Source organism: Manacus candei, unplaced genomic scaffold (assembly GCF_025592945.1).
Source record: "Manacus candei isolate 608988 ecotype Guabito, Panama unplaced genomic scaffold, ASM2559294v1 h1tg000169l, whole genome shotgun sequence".
Taxonomy (NCBI): domain Eukaryota; kingdom Metazoa; phylum Chordata; class Aves; order Passeriformes; family Pipridae; genus Manacus; species Manacus candei.
Window position 1 is genome coordinate 235,085 of NW_026138217.1, and position 17,115 is coordinate 252,199.

General features: G+C 45.5%; 1 protein-coding gene across 8 annotated transcripts in view; it reads left to right on the forward strand.

Annotated features, from left to right (window-relative positions):
* Window positions 1–3,038: 3,038 nt before the first annotated feature.
* The window catches only part of ARHGEF10L (Rho guanine nucleotide exchange factor 10 like), a 32,669-nt gene continuing 18,592 nt past the window's right edge, over window positions 3,039–17,115 (forward strand). For 2 of the 8 annotated variants that reach the window (XM_051773404.1, XM_051773410.1), the window contains exons 1-4: window positions 11,832–12,432; window positions 14,125–14,209; window positions 15,248–15,448; window positions 15,538–15,565. In XM_051773404.1, coding sequence (XP_051629364.1) covers window positions 12,352–12,432; window positions 14,125–14,209; window positions 15,248–15,448; window positions 15,538–15,565 — 395 coding nt within the window. In that variant the 5' untranslated portion in view covers window positions 11,832–12,351. Of the gene's footprint in view, window positions 3,510–7,632; window positions 7,769–8,208; window positions 8,446–11,829; window positions 12,433–14,124; window positions 14,210–15,247; window positions 15,449–15,537; window positions 15,566–17,115 lie in introns of those variants that run through there. The other 6 variants (XM_051773407.1, XM_051773409.1, XM_051773412.1 and 3 more) reach the window with 6 other exon arrangements.

Below are 17,115 nucleotides of genomic sequence, written 5' to 3' on the forward strand. Positions count from 1 at the left end.
AAGGGGTTTTTCCCCCCAAAATTAAATACACAGGTGACAACAAAATAAAAAACATATTAAAAAAGGGATTTCCCCCCCCCCCCCCAAAATAAATACCTGTATTGGTAATCCCCTCTAAATAAATTAATTTATTGCCTTGGTTGTAAAGTGGATTTCCTCCCCCCAAAATTAAACTCATGTATTGCAAAATTTGTTTTTCCCCCCAAAAATAAATTCACGTGCTACAAAGGGGTTTTTCTGTCACAAAAAATAGATGTACATGTTACAAAGGGGTTTTTTTTCACCCTTCAAAAAATTAATTTGCATATTGCCAAGGATTTTTTTTGCCCCCCAAAATTAAATTCACATATTACAAAGTGGGTTCCACCCCCCCAAATAAATGCACTTATTGCCTTTGCTGTAAAGTGGATTTCCCCCCCCAAAATTAAATGCACATATTACAAAATGGATTTTTCCCTCAGAAAATAAATTCACATGTTACAAGGGATTTTTCTGCCCCCCACCAGATTAAATTCACATCTTAAAAAAGGGATTTTTCCCCCAAAAAATCAAATGCACATATTAAAAAAGGGATTCCCTCCCCCCAAAATTAATTGCACATATTTAAAGAGGCATTTCCCCCCCAAAAAATTAAATGCACGTATTAAAAAAGGGATTTTTTTCCCCAAAAAAATCAAATGCACATACTAAAAAAGGGATTCCCCCCCAAAAAAAAAAATTAAATGCACATATTAAAGCAGGGATTTTCCCCCCCAAAAAAATTAAATGCAGGTACTAAAAAAGGGATTTCCCCCCCAAAATAAATGTGCATACCGTTGTTCCCCCCCCAAATAAATTAACTTATTGCCTTTGTTGCAAAGTGGATTTCCCCCCCCCAAAAAAAATTAAATGCACATATTGCAAAGGGTGTTTTTTTTTCCCCAAAAAAATATACAGAGCTCAAGAGGATTTTTTGCCCTCCCCAAATAAATAAATAAATAAATAAATCCGAGAATTAGTATTATTATTATGAACAGATTTTCTTTATTGCAAAATCTTCTCCCTCAAGAAATAAATGCATTTATTGCCTTTATTGCCATATCCCCCTAAATAAATTTATTGCCTTCATTGCAAAGTAGATTTCCCCCCCAAAAAATAAATGCTCACATTACAAAGGGTTTTTTTTTTCCCCCAAGAAATAAATGGACATGTTGCAAAATGGTTTCTCCACCCCAAAATAACCCCACATTAATTCCTTTATATCAATAAATACATGGAATTAAATACACATATTTTAAAAGAGTTTTTTTTCCCAAAGAATGAATACAAATGTGGCACTTACTGCAATCCCCCCCCCCAAAAAATATAAATTCACATATTGCAAAGGTTGTTTTCTTTTCCCCCCAAAATAAATGCAGATATTATTGAATTTTTTTTACCTAAAAAAATAAATGCCTTTATTGCAAAATTCCCCCTCCCCCCAAAAAAAAAAATCAATGTACATATTGCAAAGTGGTTTTCCCCCCTCAAAAAATACACTTATTGCAAAGGGGCTTTTCCCCTCTAAAAAAAAAATAAATGTACCTATTGCAGAGTGTAATTTTTCCCAAGAAATGAATCCATTTGTTGCCTGTATTCCAAAGGTTTTTCCCAGATTAAGTGACCAAATTGTCAGGTTTTGACCCCAAAAAGAAAGGACCTTATTGCAAAGTGTGTTTTTCCCCAAGAAATAAATGTTCATATTGCAAAGGGTTCGTTTGGGTCCTTTCCCCCCCCCCAAAATAAATCCAAATATTGCCTTTATTGCAATTTTTTCTTCCCTCCCCCCCCTTTTTTTTTTTACCAGGAGAAAATTCCCTTTATTACATCGAGGGAATTTTCAGGAGGGGAACATGTGGTGCCTTTGGAATTTGTGATGAATTGGGAATATTTGACCAATTTGCAATATTTGATTAATTTGCAATATTTGATTGATTTAAAAAATGTGATTTATTGAAAACATTTGATTAATCCTCAGTTTTGGGTGGTGTTTTCCTCTCTGATTCCGTGGCAATATCCCATGGATTTCTGACACAATCCCAGGTGCTGATGCAATTTTGGGACCTGGGCCCGTGGGATTCTGGGGCAAACCCACCCCAAAATCCCCCCAGAACAGGGGCAAACCCTTGGAATTCAGGGAAACAACCTCCTGGGCGGGCTAAAATCATCCCAAATTGCTGCGTTACTCACGGAATTATCCCCGGAGCATCTCGGCACAGCATCGCTCGCAGGAGCAGGGCGGGAGCGTCGGGGGCGTTCAGGGGTTTTCCATCATCTCCTTTTGGGATGGGATGGAATGGAAGCCCTGCCGGGGCTGGGACCCGGCTGCTGATCCCTAAAAATGGCCTTTTTTCCCCCAAAAGGCCGGCTGGGTTTGTGGGGTGGGTGGGAACACTCCAGGCAGGTTGGGTCAGGCCTGGGCTCAGACTGGTTTGTCCTGGGCTTGGGAAAAACTGGTTTGACCTGTTAATTCCCAGGGGAGTCTGGAATGGGGAGAGTCTCACCTCGGATAACCTGGGCCTGGCTCAGCTCTCCCCAATCCCAGATCCACGGGGGGGGACCCCTGGGTGGGATATTTGGGGTATCCCTGGGAATGAAGATGTTTGGGGTATTTGGGGTATCCCTGGGTGAGATATTTGGGGTATCCCTGGGTGAGATATTTGGGGTATCCCTGGATGGGGTATTTGAGATATCCCTGGATAGGGATACTTGGGGTATCCTGGGATGGAATGTTTGGGGTATCCCTGGGTGGGATATTTGGGGTATCCCATGGAATGAAGATGTTTGGGGTATCCCTGGGGATGGGGATGTTTGGGTTATCCCTAGATAGGGATATTTAGGGTATCCCTGGGTGGGATATTTGGGGTATTCCTGGGGATGGGGATGTTTGGGTTATCCCTGGATGGGATATTTGGGTTATCTCTGGGTGGGATATTTGGGGTATCCCTGGGTGAGATATTTGGGTTATCCCTGGGTGGGATATTTGGGGTATCCCTGGGTGAGATATTTGGAGTATCCCCGGGGATGGAGATGTTTGAGGTATCTCTGGGTGGGATATTTGGGGTATCCCTGGGGATGGGGATATTTGGGATGTGGCCGTAGCAATTGGAAAAGGGGGTTTGCAGCAAGAGCCTCGGGAAAAATCCAAGTATTCTGGGATAGGGTGGCTTTGGGAACAGCGTGGGAATGGCTGCCAGGGGAATTTGCATCCTCACTACAGCAGAGAGCAGGGATCCACCTGGATCATGTAGAAAGGGATGGATGCAATCCAAGCAGGGAGCAGGGATCCATGTGGAGAACATGGAAAGGGATGGATGCAATCCATTCAAGTCCCTTTCCATGCTCCTGCAGCCAGGTGGCACCTCCAGAGTTTTTTATGGAATTGCTGATGCTCCAGGAGGTGATTTGTCCACACACATTGAACTTTCCCAAGGATTTCGTTCAGGGAAAAGCGGGATTTAGGCTCTGGCTCAGTGGGATGATGCAGACAGGTGGGTTTTTCTGGGAATTGCACATCTGGGAGATGTGGAAGGAGCAAGGGAGGAGCTGGAAGCTGGATCCATGTGCAGTCCAAGCTCCAGGGGCAGGTTTGGGCACCCCTGAGGGAAATTTGGGTGGAAAAGCAGGGAGCAAACCCAGCCCAGCTGCTCCCCCGAGTCCTTCCAGGCGCTCCCAGGGATCCGGCAGCTCCATCCCGGGGCTCGGGAAGTCACGGAGGGCAGAGTTTGGGGTGTCCATGCAAAGTATTCCCCAAAAACCCCCTTTGGAGAAGCTGGGAGACCTCTGGAGGAGCTGGGCCAGAGCTTTCCTGGGAAGACGCCCAGCCCTGGATGGGCTCCAGCCCCACCCACAAGTCCGTGGATCTTTATAAAAATACAGATATAGAGAATTAAAAAATAACCCCAGAAAACCCTCTGGAAAAGGTGGGAGATCTCGTGGAGAAGTTGTCCCAAAGTTTTCCCGGGAAGGTGCCAGCAGGGGGCATCCCTGGGCTGGATCATCCCCCTCATTCCATGGATCCCTGTCAGTACATATGGATATGGAGCAGACATTAATTATTAATGCAGAATTGGTGGATTTAAATGAATAAATTTAAATAGAAGCATCAATTATTTTTATTTATTTCTATTGATCTGTTTGTTTGTATTAATCTGTATTAATCAATAGAATTATTTATTTTCTTTATATGTGCTATATATGCTATAGTATATTTAATAATATAAAATAGAGATATAATAAAATTTCAATATATATAACTCTACGTGTGTTAAAATATATTAATATATATAATACATATTTATATCTAAAATATAATTATGTTTATATATAAATAATACACATGTTAAAATATATTAAAAAAAATAAATGAAAATATTACTATATGAACACATATACAATTTATAGAAAATATATGTAAACATATAACAAATCTATAAAACACGTATATAAACAATAGGTCTATGAAAATATATGTATGTAAATATAGATGTGTTAAAATGAAAATATATCAAAATAAATTGAAATAAATTTAAACATGGCTATATAAATATATATAAATTATATATAATATATAAGCATTTATAAATATATATAGTTATGAATATACGAATATATAAATATATGTAGCATATATAAAATACATAAAAATACATTTAAACGTATAAAAATACATATATATAAATATATGTGTATATAAATACAGATGTGTTAAAATTAAAATATATTGAACATACATTTAAATAAACTGAGATGTAAATCTATAAACATATAGTATAAATATAAAAATAAATATCAATATATAACAATAAACAATAAATGTATAAAATGTACACAGATGTGTTAAAATTAAAATATATTGAAAATAAATGGAAATAAACTGAGATGTAAATATATAAATATATAGTATAAATATAAAAATAAATATTAGTGTATAAAAATAAATGTATAAAATGTACACAGATGTTTTAAAATTAAAATATATTGAAGATAAATGGAAATAAACTGAAATATAATGATATGAATATATATAATAGATATGAAATAGAAAAATAGATATAAATATCTAATAATGTATATAATGTGTTAAAATTAAAATCTATTCCAATAAATTGAAAGACATTGAAATATAAACATGCACAATAGGAATAAAATGTGTTTAGTTATCTAAAAATAAACCGATACAAACACACCCCTTCCCTTCCCTTCATTGTTCAACGCCAAATAGTTCAAGTTCCTCCCAAATTCTCGCCCCACGCCCCCAAAAACAGGTTTTTTGGGTTCCCGCGGCAGCAGCTCCGGGTGAGGGCCCGGCCCAGGGAGGGGCTCGTTTGCATAGATTTGTCTAAATTTGCATCATTTTGGTGACTTTGCGTGTCAGTCCCGGCGCAGCTCTGCAGGAGGAGGCTCCAGGAGCATTCCCAGGGGAGCATTCCCGGCGTTCGGGGGCTCCTGGAAGGGCTGGATCCGAGGTGTTTGTGTCCCAACCATTCCATGGGGGCTTTCCCAGAGGGATCCAGGGGCTGGATGGGATCCCTGTGCCCCCCCAGCATCCCAAAGATCTCCCGGGGGAATAAACCCACTTGGCACACTTGTCCAGGGATTCCTTGGAATTCCTTCCCAGCAAAGAGCTGGAAAACCACCCTAAAGCCTTGGATAATTAATGGCTAAACCTAATTATCTATTAATGACTTAATTTTTGTATCATTAAAATCCCCCTAAACCCTTGGATTTGTGTGGAAAAAGAAGTTCCAAAGTGGATTTCTGGGGGGCTTTTGGCTGGTTGTGAGGACAGGACCCGATCCCAGAGGGATAATTAATGATGAAACCTCATTATCCATCAACTAATTCATTTCTAGATGAATATAAACCATGAAACCTAAATATTTACTAATTAGTTCATTTTTATATCAATACAAACTACCCTAAATCCTTGGATTTGTGTGGGGAATAAAGGTTCCGAGGTGGATTTTTGGAGGGGTTGGTTGTGAGGACAGGACTCGATCCCAGGGGGTAATTAATGATTAAATCTAATTATCTATTAATTAATTTATTTTTATATTAATAGAAACCACCCTAAATCCTTGGATTTGTGTGGGAAAAAGAAGTTCCAAGTTGGATTTTTGGGGGCTTTTTGACTGGTTGTGGCATAGGACCCGATCCCAGGGGGATAATTAATGATGAAACCTCATTATCCATTAACTAATTTATTTCTACATGAATATAAACCATTAAACCTGATTATTTACTAATTAATTCATTTTTATATCAATACAAACTACCCTAAATCCCTGGATTTGTGTGGGGAAAAAAGTTCTGAGGTGGATTTTTGGGGGGGCTCTTGGCTGGTTGTGAGGACAGGACCCGATCCGGGGCGATAATTAATGATGAAACCTCATTATCTATTAATTAATTAATTTTTCTCCTGGTTAATGAGCTATCAGAGCGCATGAATGGGGATTTGGGGCCGGCCCAGCCGTGCTGAGTGCCCAGCCCTGGCTGAGTCAGTGCCACCTGTGCCAACATTCCGGCTGCCAGCCGGAAAAATCGCTCCTGTTTTTGCCCAGCCCAGGGTGAGTTTTTGGGGATGGGCGGTTTGGAATCCCGGGATGTGCCCGTGTATCCACGTCCTGGGGGGGTCCTGGGTGCACGGAGAGGTGGATTTAGGGGGTGAAATTCCCTTTATCCCAAGAAAACTGGGCTGGGAAAGGGCTTCATTCCCAGGCAAGGCTGATTCCCTGGGATGGGAGCCCTTCCCAGCCCGAGCTCCTTGTTCTGGGTGCCCCGGGATCTTTCCAGGAGGTGCTGGGGCAGCCGTGGAGGGGGATGAATCCCAAATTTCTGGGGGTGCTCTTTGCTCCCTTCCCTCCTTCCCGGGCCTTTGCTGAGCTGGTTCTGGGATGCAAAACCCCCCCAGTTCCTCTGGGAGGCCTTGAGGTGCTTTTTCCCAAGTTTTTGGGGTGGGAAGTGGAAAGCTTGGAAATGAAATTTAAAAAGAAAAATAAATCAGAAAAATCACTTTAATTCCCAGGAAAAAAAACCAGAAAATTCACTCCAGTTCCAAGGGGAAAAAAAATCCAGAAGAATTCGATTCAATTTCCAGAAAAAAAAAATCAGAAAAATCACTTTAATTCCCAGGAAAAAACCTAGAAAAATTCACTTCAATTCCCAGGAAAAAAAAAAAAAATCGGAAAAATCACTTTAATTCCCAGGAAAGAAAAAGAGAATTTCACTTTTGTTCTCAGAAAAATAAAACATAAAAATCACTTTAATTCTCAGGAAAAAAAAAAAAAGAAAAAAAAAAAAGAAAAATTCTGTTTAATTCCCAGGAATAAAAAGCAGAAAAATCACTTTAATTCCCAGAAAATTCACTTTAATTATTGATTGTCTAAAAGATGCTTTTGCTGGTTCCCAAAAATAGGTTGGGAAGTGTCTCCCCCTTACAAATGTTGGGATAAGAGGGATAAAATCCTCCCCACCACCATCCTCGAGTCCTGTTCCTGCTTAAGGAGGTTTTCTTGGCTCAGCCCATTATCCCAGGGAAAGGAGCGTTGCTTTTTCCCTGGAGTCACCTGGAGGGCACCGGGATATATTTATATATTTATTGCTTTTTGCCAGGCTTGTTGGGCTGGTTTGGAGCTGGAAAAATCCTGACAGCTCCGGAGTTTGTTTGCAAGGGGCGTTTTCCAGCAGGGCCGGGCCCTGTGCCGGCAGAAAATTCCTTCCCAGCCTGGAAAACACGGATGTGAAATAGGTAAAATGGGAGTATTTTATATCAAAGATATTGGATTTAATTAAATCCGTGGGTGGGCTCTTCCTGCTGCCTGAAATTCCCTTTTTTTGGGGGGGGAGTGTATATTGTATTTTGGGTGGAGTTTTTGGGATGTAAAGGTGGTGGGGGAATAACTTGGGATGGGAATGTGGAGCTGCGTTTTCGGCCGGCAGCGGGTGGTTTGGAGGTCAAATATCCCGGGAAAAATCGGCTTTGCCCGGAAACTTTGGGCATTTTGGGCTATCCCTGGGCGTTTTGGCCTCTCCCGCTCCTTGTTTTTCCCTCCCTGGAAGCGAGGGGGTTAACGGGATGCTCCGGGCGGAGGCGATCAATCCCGGTTTAGCGGGATTTGGGAAGCGCTGCCCGGGAAGAAGAGCAGCAGGAGGAGGAGGAGGAGGAGGAGAAGGAGGGGGAGATGCTGCCCAAAATCCCGGCATCCCTCGCTCCAGCCGCTGGAGCGCCGGGCCGAGCTCCAGCCGGGCTCCGGCGCCGGGATTTGGGAATCGCGGGGGTCCGGCGGGGCCCGGGGGGAGCCCCCGCCCCGGGCATCCCACCCAGCGGCGCCTCGGGAGCTTCCCTCGCCGGCCAGGGGGGTTTCCCGGGAATTCCCTCCCTGCGCGGATGTGGATACAAAGGCGGAGGAGCCGCGGCCTTCCCAGGTCAGCAAATTCCCGTTTTCCCTTCTGCTCGCCCCCCCAGACCCGTGGATCCAGCCAGGAATCCCTGGATATCCGCGTGTCCGTATAGAAATCCATAGGTTATCCCAGAATCCCGCGGCGGGAGGACACCCTTCGCTTCCCGCAGCCTCCGGCCATCCCCGCCTTTATTATCCACCGAAAATTCCCGGGAGTTTGGGTTCATTCTGTACAGATAAGGGAAAACAAGGAATGGGGGAGGGAAATCCCCAGGAATACCCACCCACCTCATCCCACCCCTGCTCCTGCCCTTTTCTCGTCCCGTTTTTTTCCCAGCTCGTGAATCCCTCCCGTGTTTTCCCAGCTGGGAATTGCAGCACCTGTGGGAAAACTGATTTTTAGAGAGGTGGGAGGGTCCTCTGGGATAATTTTGGCAGGAAATAATGGCGTTTATTCCGATTATGGCGATTTTTTGGGATATTGGTTGCGTTGGGGTGCAAGTTGGGAAGGGGCTGGAATATTTTTTTCCCACCTTTTGCACCGCTTTGATTTATTTTTTAATTAATTAATTGTGTCTTAGGGGAACAAAACAAGTTGCAAAGAGCAGGTTTTTCCTAAAAATACCCGGAAAAATATACAGGAAATGTCTTTTTAGGGTAAAAATCCCAATATTTTATCAGGTGCTTGAATAGGTGTTTGGAAAACAAGGAGAAAAATTAGGGATATTGGGGAAGGATGAGCTCAAATCCATTGGTGCCATCACCTGATGCTGATTTTTGGGCAAAGTCAGGTGGGTTTTCGGCAGAAAAAGGTGATTTTTTGGCAAAATAATGTGGGGTTTGGGCAAAATAAGGTTATGGTTTTTTTGCAAAATAAGGCGATTTTATGCAAAATAAGGTGGGTATGGGGCAAAATAAGGTGATTTTGTACAAAATAAAGTGATTTTATGCAAAATAAGGTGATTTTGGGGCAAAATAAGCAGGGTTTGGGGCAATGTAAGGTGATTTGGGGATGAAATAAAGTGACCCCAGAGCACTGGCAGGAGGAAAAAACACTTCCAAAGGATGGGAGAGGTTTTAATGTGGAGCTTTGCAATAAAGCAAACTCCAAATTATTGGGAATTTTGAGCTGGAAACAATAATAGGGGGAAAAAAATCCATTATTTCTTTTTTTGGGGCTTTTTTATTGGTATTTCTGATTCAAATTCTTCTCCTTTCATATTCCTTCCCGGGGTAGTTTTGCAGGGGATGAACTTTGTAAAGTGGGGATTGGGATAAACGTGGAATTAGGGAGTCTTTCGGCAATAAATGGCTTTTTTCCTGGATTTTTGAGGTCTCTCTGCGAGAAATCTTTGCAGAAAGGACTTTAATTTTTCCTATTTAAGGGCTACAAATGTGATTGTTCCTGACTTTTCCCTGGTTTTCCTTTTATCCCTGTTTCTCATGGCATGAGCTGGACCAGGGATGGATTTTTTCCAGCTCATTGGTGGCTTTCAAAATGCAAAGCAAAGGAAAACAGTGGCACTTTTCCAGGTCAGGGGATTGTGAGCTGGAATATTTGTGGGATATTTGCCTGGAAAAGCCACTTCAAGGGAAAACAGGGAAAAAAGCTTTTTCTGTAAGTTGACGCCTTTCCAGGAGTTTATTGAAAATCTACTCCCAAAACTGCCCTGGATTTGGAATTTTTATGGAATTTCTTTGGGGACAAACTCTTCCTTTGGCAGCTTTTTCTGGGAAAAGCCTTTTTTTTTTTTTTTTTTTTTTGATTTTTGAGGAAGAAATTCCATATTTTGCCTTTTTTTAGCCCCCCCCCCCATGGTTTTGCTGTCGTTTCATTCCCACTGCTCCTGGGGCTGCCCCTTGTTCCCACCTTCCTCAATCCCAACCACATCCCAACTCCTGATCCAGGGGATTTTTGAGGACCCTGGGTAATTTTTCCCCACTGGAGCTTTCACTGACACCCTCAAACCTGCCCAGTTTATTCCTTGGAAAACTGGGAAATAAAACCTTTGGCCCCGAAATCCCATTAGGGATGAAAAAACTTCCTTTGCTGTAAATATTTGCTGCTTTTTAAAGTTACTTTTGTTCATTTTTAACCGGTTTTTAGTTTGAAAATGATTTTTTATTTCAGAGTTGTTTTTGTCTTTGAGTTATTTCCAGTCATAAATGATTTTTTTTATTGTTTAAATTACTTGAGGTTATTTTAATGTTTGAGTGATTTTGATTTTAAAATTAGTTTTCAATGCAAATTTTATTTTTCAATGTAAATTTTTCCCCCAGCCTATATCTTATTTTTAAATGTAAATTCTGTTTTCCCATTTAAACTTTGTTTTCCCATTTAAACTTTGTTTTCCCATTTAAACTTTGTTTTCCCATTTAAACTTTGTTTTCCCATTTAAACTTTGTTTTCCCATTTAAACTTTGTTTTCCCATTTAAACTTTGTTTTCCCATTTAAACTTTGTTTTCCTATTTATTTCTCCATTTAATTTTTCTCCTTTTGTTCTTTATTTTTTAACTTTCTAAATTTAATTTCCTCTTTTCCATTTTTAACTTTTTTTTTAAATAATATTTTACTTATTATTTTAAAAGATTGGAGTTAGGGGTGAAAACACCCCTGTTTTCCTCCTCCATGGACTCCTCCCATCCCAGGGAGTGGAAAAAACCTGAATTAATTCAATTTTTATCAAATTTTAGTCAATTTTTATATCAATTTTTATCAAGGTCATGGTGGAAAATCCCCCTGGGATGTGGGAATTAATGTGGGATGTGACCTGCAGGAATTAATGTGGAAAAGGGGGAGAACCTTGGGAGAGAAAAGCTAATTTGGATTCCTCCCCACCCCCATCCCTTATAAATAACTCCAGGTTATTTATCCCGCAGGATGAGCCCGGTGGGATGGGCAAAGGGGCAGATTCCCAGGGCAAATCCTGTTGGAATATCGTCCATTGTTCCTCCCTGGCTTCCCAAAGCCCTCCATGGGGGGATGGGAGAGCCCTGGGAAGGGAGATCCTGGATCTGGGATCCTTCCCGAAGCTGGGCCCTGTTCCCACCAGCTGGGCCCTGTCGCTCCATGGCCCGGCTAAAAATATCCCCCTGAATCCCGGGAGCAGGATGGGGCCCAGCACATGGTCCTGCTCTTCTGCCTTTATTTAGGCCCAGCTCAATTTATTCAGGCCCAGCTCAATTTATTCAGGCCCAGCTCAATTTATTCAGGCCCAGCTCAATTTATTCAGGCCCAGCTCAATTTATTTAGGCCCGGCTCGACTTATTTAGGCCCGGCTCGACTTATTTAGGCCCGGCTCGACTTATTTAGGCCCGGCTCGACTTATTTAGGCCCGGCTCGACTTATTTAGGCCCAGCTCGGCTTATTTAGGCCTGGCTATATTTATTCAGACCTGGCTATATTTATTCAGGCCCGGCTCGATTTATTCAGGCCTGGCTCTGTTTATTTAGGCCTGCCTTGATTTATTTTCCCTCCCCGCTCCGGGTGGGAAGGAGCCGGAGCTGCCGCCCCCAGGATGCTCCTTCCCACGGAGAGGCCCCAGCAACTCCTTGAAATCCGGACTCCCAAGGATGATGTTGCATCCCGCGTCCTTCTGGGATCCTCTCACATCCCCAGGCCCTCCTTGGATTGTCCCACTTCCCATTTTTCCGCTCCTGGTTTATTCTGAGGGATCTCCCTGGCAGGCAGGCTCATCCCCACTCGCTTTCCCCTCATCCCCTGGGATGCATTTTGCTCCCGGGATGTTCCTTTTTCATGGAAAACGATGCAAAATGACCTTTCAAACCCAATCCAAGGGTTGTTTTGGAGTCCTGGGAGCTGGAAAAAGAACCAACCAACCTTGGGATAAATTGGGCTTTGGGATGGGAGCTTATGTCAACTGGCAAAATGGGAAGTGACCTTTTCCCGCCCGGCCGGATAAATTTGGGATGGAGCCGCAGCACAGCCGCCTCCCACTGCCCTCATCCCACGGGGAAGCCACCGGATTGCTGGAAGGACGGATCAAACCAGTAAGGAAACTGGGGTCGGGATGAATCCGGCAGCAGCTCTTTCTCGGGGTTATTTTTCCCAAGGATTAAGGATTCCAAACTTGCTTTGCTTATTTTTCCTGCGGAAATAAGGGATTTTTTTTCCCTGTGCTCCTCAGCTCCGTGGCAGCTCCTGCTTCCCTCTGGATCCATGGCTCAGGTGGTGCCACGTCCAGAGGGATAAAACCTGGAGCTTGGAAAAGGGGGAAAGCTGGCAATATCCTGCTCCCAGGCTGGTGGAAAGCAGTTGGGTGACGTGGGAGCTGTTCTGAGCACCAGGAAAAGAATTCCAGGAGGAAAACAAACCATCCCTGGGTCCCTCTCCCAAATAAATCCCAGTTAACGTGTTTACAGAGACAAGGGGCTTTTTGGAAAAGTGGCTGGAAAAGTTCTTGTGGTGGGTCAGGGAGGGGAAAAAGGGATTTATTCCTATTTTTTATGGCTGGAAAAGGGTCAGTTGGGATTTGGCTCCGTCTTTTGGTGGGGTTTGGATCAGGATGGGGTTGGGATTGCTGAGCACTGGGAATCTGGGGGGTCACACCCTCAGCTCGGGCACCTGCCGGGGGTTTAGAGCCCATTTTCCAGCAGGAAATGGGAATCTGGGAGGTGATCCCAGACCTCAGCACCCTCCTGGTCAGCTCCAGACACACAGATACGTGTTTCTATTATAATTCTTCCAATAATTGTCATTATTTCTATATTTTGATCTCTCTCAGTAGCCCTGGAGCTCCATGAAAACCCAAACCTGGAGCAATTGCAGCTCTGCATTCGTATTTATTACCATTCCTATAATTATTATCATCATTACTATAATTACCATTATTATAAAGATAATTTGGTATTATTTTATATATTTTTATATCTCTCTGTGTCCCTGGAGCTCCATGAAAACCCAAACCTGGAGCAATTCCAGCTCTGCATTTATATTATTATCACTATTATCATTATCATCATGAAATTTTAGGGTTATTTGATACGTTTTCCTGTCTCTCTGTGGCCCTGGAGCTGTTTGTCCCACCTGGGGCAGTTCCTCCCACCCTGTGCTGCAGCTCCAAGGGATTTTGGTCCAGGGGGAATAAACAAATCCTAAATAAATAGATCTTAAATCATCTTAAATAAATAGATTAAATCAACAGCTCTTTTATTTTGGGATCGCCCCTGGCTTTGGGCCTCCCCTTATCCAGCATTTTCCAGGGAAAATGGGGGAGAAACCATCTCTTGGGGGGGGTCATGACTCTTTGGAGCAGGGAGACAGCATCTGTTGGACATCCTGCTTCCAGCAGGACCAGATTCCCCGGATTTGGCCTCATTTTCCCCTTTCCAACCTCTCAGGTGATGTTTTGTTCCGCTCCATCATCCCTTGGGAATGGGGGTCCCTGCTCTGACCTTCCTCCTCCTCCTGGTGACCTTCCAGAGCGTCTCTGGTTTCGGGAGCGGATGAGCCATCGATCCCAGGGAGGCTCCTTGGCGCTTCCCACCCCCGAGACCTTCAATCCTGCAGGATTTGCCATCCATGGGATAAATGTTCCACGCCAACCAAGCCCTGGGAGCAGCTCCTGCTTCCTTGTGAGGTTTTGCAGCAGCTGGAGCTGGATCCCTCACACCTGGAGGCTTCCAGGCATGGATCTGGGGGGCTGAGCTTCCTTTTCAACCCATTTTTCCTTCTCCCCGCAGGAGAAAGTCAGGGAAGGGCCTGGGCGGAGCATCGGGAGCCCCCTCGCCATGGCCTCGTCTGAGCTGCCCCCCCAGCCTGCAGTAGGTACTGTCACCCCTCTGGAGCTGGGAGCTTTGGGAAGGGGACCCCTATCCTGGGGAAGAAAGGGGGGGGGGGTCCTGCATATCCCAGCTGGAGCCTCTTGGAATTCTGAGAACCCTCAGGGCTGTTGGATCTTGCAGTTCTGGGGGGGTGATGCTCTTTCTTCCATCCCTCCTCCATCCCTTTTCCATTCCTGTTTTTTTTGGGAGGAGGGCCCCTATGCTTGGGCAGAAAGGGGGGTTTGTCCTGCATATCCCAACTGGAGCCTCTTGGAATGGTGAAAACACTCAGGGCTGTTGGATCTTGCAGTTCTGGGGGGGTGATGAGTCCCTTCTCCACCCCCCCTTCTCCATCCCTGTCTTCCCTCCTCCCTCCACCCCTTGCTGGCATATCCTGAGTGAATCCCACCTTTTCCATCACCTCCCTCCTCATCTCCCCGTTCCTGGGGGACCCTGAGTGACACTGGATCCCCCCATTCTCCATCCTTCCCTCACTTCTCCATCCATCCCCCCCTCTCCTCCATCTGCTCCCCTTCTCCATCCCCTCCTTGCTGGGGGACCCGGAGTGACATTGTCTCCTCCTCCATCCTTTCCCTGCCTTCTCCCTCCATCCATCCCTCCATCCATCTCTCCATCCATCCCTCCATCCATGTCCCCCTTCTCCTCCATCTCCCCTCTTTTCCATCACCTCCTTCTCCATCTTCTCCTTCCTGGGCGTGACCCTGAGTGACACCGTGTGTCCCCCTTCTGCATCCATCCCCTCCTTCTGCATCCATCTCCCCTCTTCTCCATCTCTCCTCTCCTCCATCCCCCCTGCTCCTCCTTCCCCCCCTTCTCCATTCCCTCCTTTCTAGGGGACCCGGAGTGACATTGTCTCCCCTTCCATCCTTTCCCCCCCTTCTCCACCCATCCCTCCCCCCATTCCATCCCTCCATGTCCTTCTCCTCTATCTCCCTCTTCTCCTTTTCCCTCCATCCCCCTTTTCCCTCCATCTCCCCTTTCCCCCGTTTCCCTCCATCCCGGTGCCGTGTCCGTGCTGCAGGAGCCGCGGTGCCCCCGGAGCCGGCGGGCGCGGTGCCCGCAGGGGGGGAGGACGTGGGTGAAGCCTTTGCCTTCGAGGACAGTGAGGAGGAGGAGGAGGAGGAGGAGGAGGAGGAGGAGGAGGATCCCGCGGCCCATCCCGGCGGGGCCGTTGTTCTCCGGGCCCCCCCGCGCCGGCGGCGTGGGACCAGCTCCGAGGGGGGTGAGAGCGCAATTCCCGACGTTCCCGCCGTGTCCCTGATGTCCCCTGTGGGTGCCAACACAGCCTCTCTTTGCTTTTCCTCTCCACAGAGGGGCTGGTGCCAGAGACCCCAGAAGGGTAAGTGGGGTTTTGGTGGGGTTTGGCGGGGAATCGGGGGCATTTGGTGGGGGATTGGGGGGATTTGGTGGGGGATTGGGGGGATTTGGGAGGGTTTTGGTGCAGTTTTGAGTCCCCTGGAGGATCTTTGGGGTCTGTCCCCTCTGTCTGATGTCTCAGCTTGGTGCTGTGCCTCAGTTTCCCTGACTTCTCCCCATTGCAAGGGCAGGTATCCCTGGGAATTTGGGGTGCAGCCCCCAGCCCTGGGGATCTGTGAGGGCTCTGGGGGGGTTTTGGGGGGAATTTGGAGGGTTTTGATGTGGTTTTGAGTACCCAGAAGGATTTCTGGGGTCTGTCCCCTCTGTTTGTTGTCCCAGTGTCTCCATGTAACAAAACAAAACGTTTGCTGAGGGAGGGCAGGATAGAAAAAACCAAACTCCTCCCTCTGAGTTATTATAACTTCAAAATTAGGAGGCTTCAGGTGAAAAGGTGTGGAAAAGAAAGTAATAGCATTTTACTAACGTACATACACGTGTGTGTATATATATATATGTGTGCGTGTGTATATATATGTATATATATGTATATATATATATATGTATGTATATATATGTATATATATATATGTATGTATATATATGTACACACATAACAAAACAGACCGAGCTACAACACTGTAACTGAAGCTTTCCCCTCCACAATTCCGCGTTTTCTGGATTTCTGAGTTTCTGCCTCGGCGCAGTCACAGCCGCGGACAGCAGGGGGCTGTTCCCGGGGGCTGCGGCGGCACAAAGGGATTTCCCTGGCAAACGGGGCTCCCCGGGATGCCGAAAATGGCAGGAAATTCTCCAAACAGCATCGGTGTAGATCAGCCAGAGAGCAGCTCTTTAGTGAAGGCCTCGAGGTGCACACGAGTGTCCCGAGGTTTTACCTGGATTTTCCCATTTTCTAGTTCTAATCCACCCAATCTGAGAACTGTCCACCCCGGATCCTCCTCCTGGCACGGCCTCCCGGGAGTTGAATCGGAGGTCTCAAGACCCCCCTTCTTCCTCATCTCCCTCCTCCTCACAGCCTTGTCTGTGGAGCTCTGCCGAGGTTCATGGGCCTGCCAGCTTGCTTTGACTGCAGGGATATCTGATTTTTCTGGTCCAGGGGCACCTGTCCCAAACAAGATGTGCTTGCTCGAGTCCCTTCCCTTGAGAAGAACGTTAAACAAAACCTGCAGAGTTTAGAAAGTTTGATATGAAGCGTGAGAACGGGGTTTGGTGGCTGCCAGCTGCTGTTCTGAGGCAGGAGGGAACTTGATGGGCACACTAAAAACCCGAATTTAACACAAATCTTACAAATTCCAGGGCATCTCCCGCGGGGCACCAAGGGAGCTCCCTCCTGACAAACAGGGCTCCAAACATGGCACAGAGGGAGCTGCCTCCTGGCAAACAGGGCTCCCACAGGGAGCAGAGGGAGCTGCCCCCTGCTCTGGGGGCAAACAGGGCTCCCACTCTTTCCAAAGGGAATTCCCCTCCGCTCCAGCTGTGGATGCAATCCTGCCTCGGCTCTGGGCCCCTGGGCTG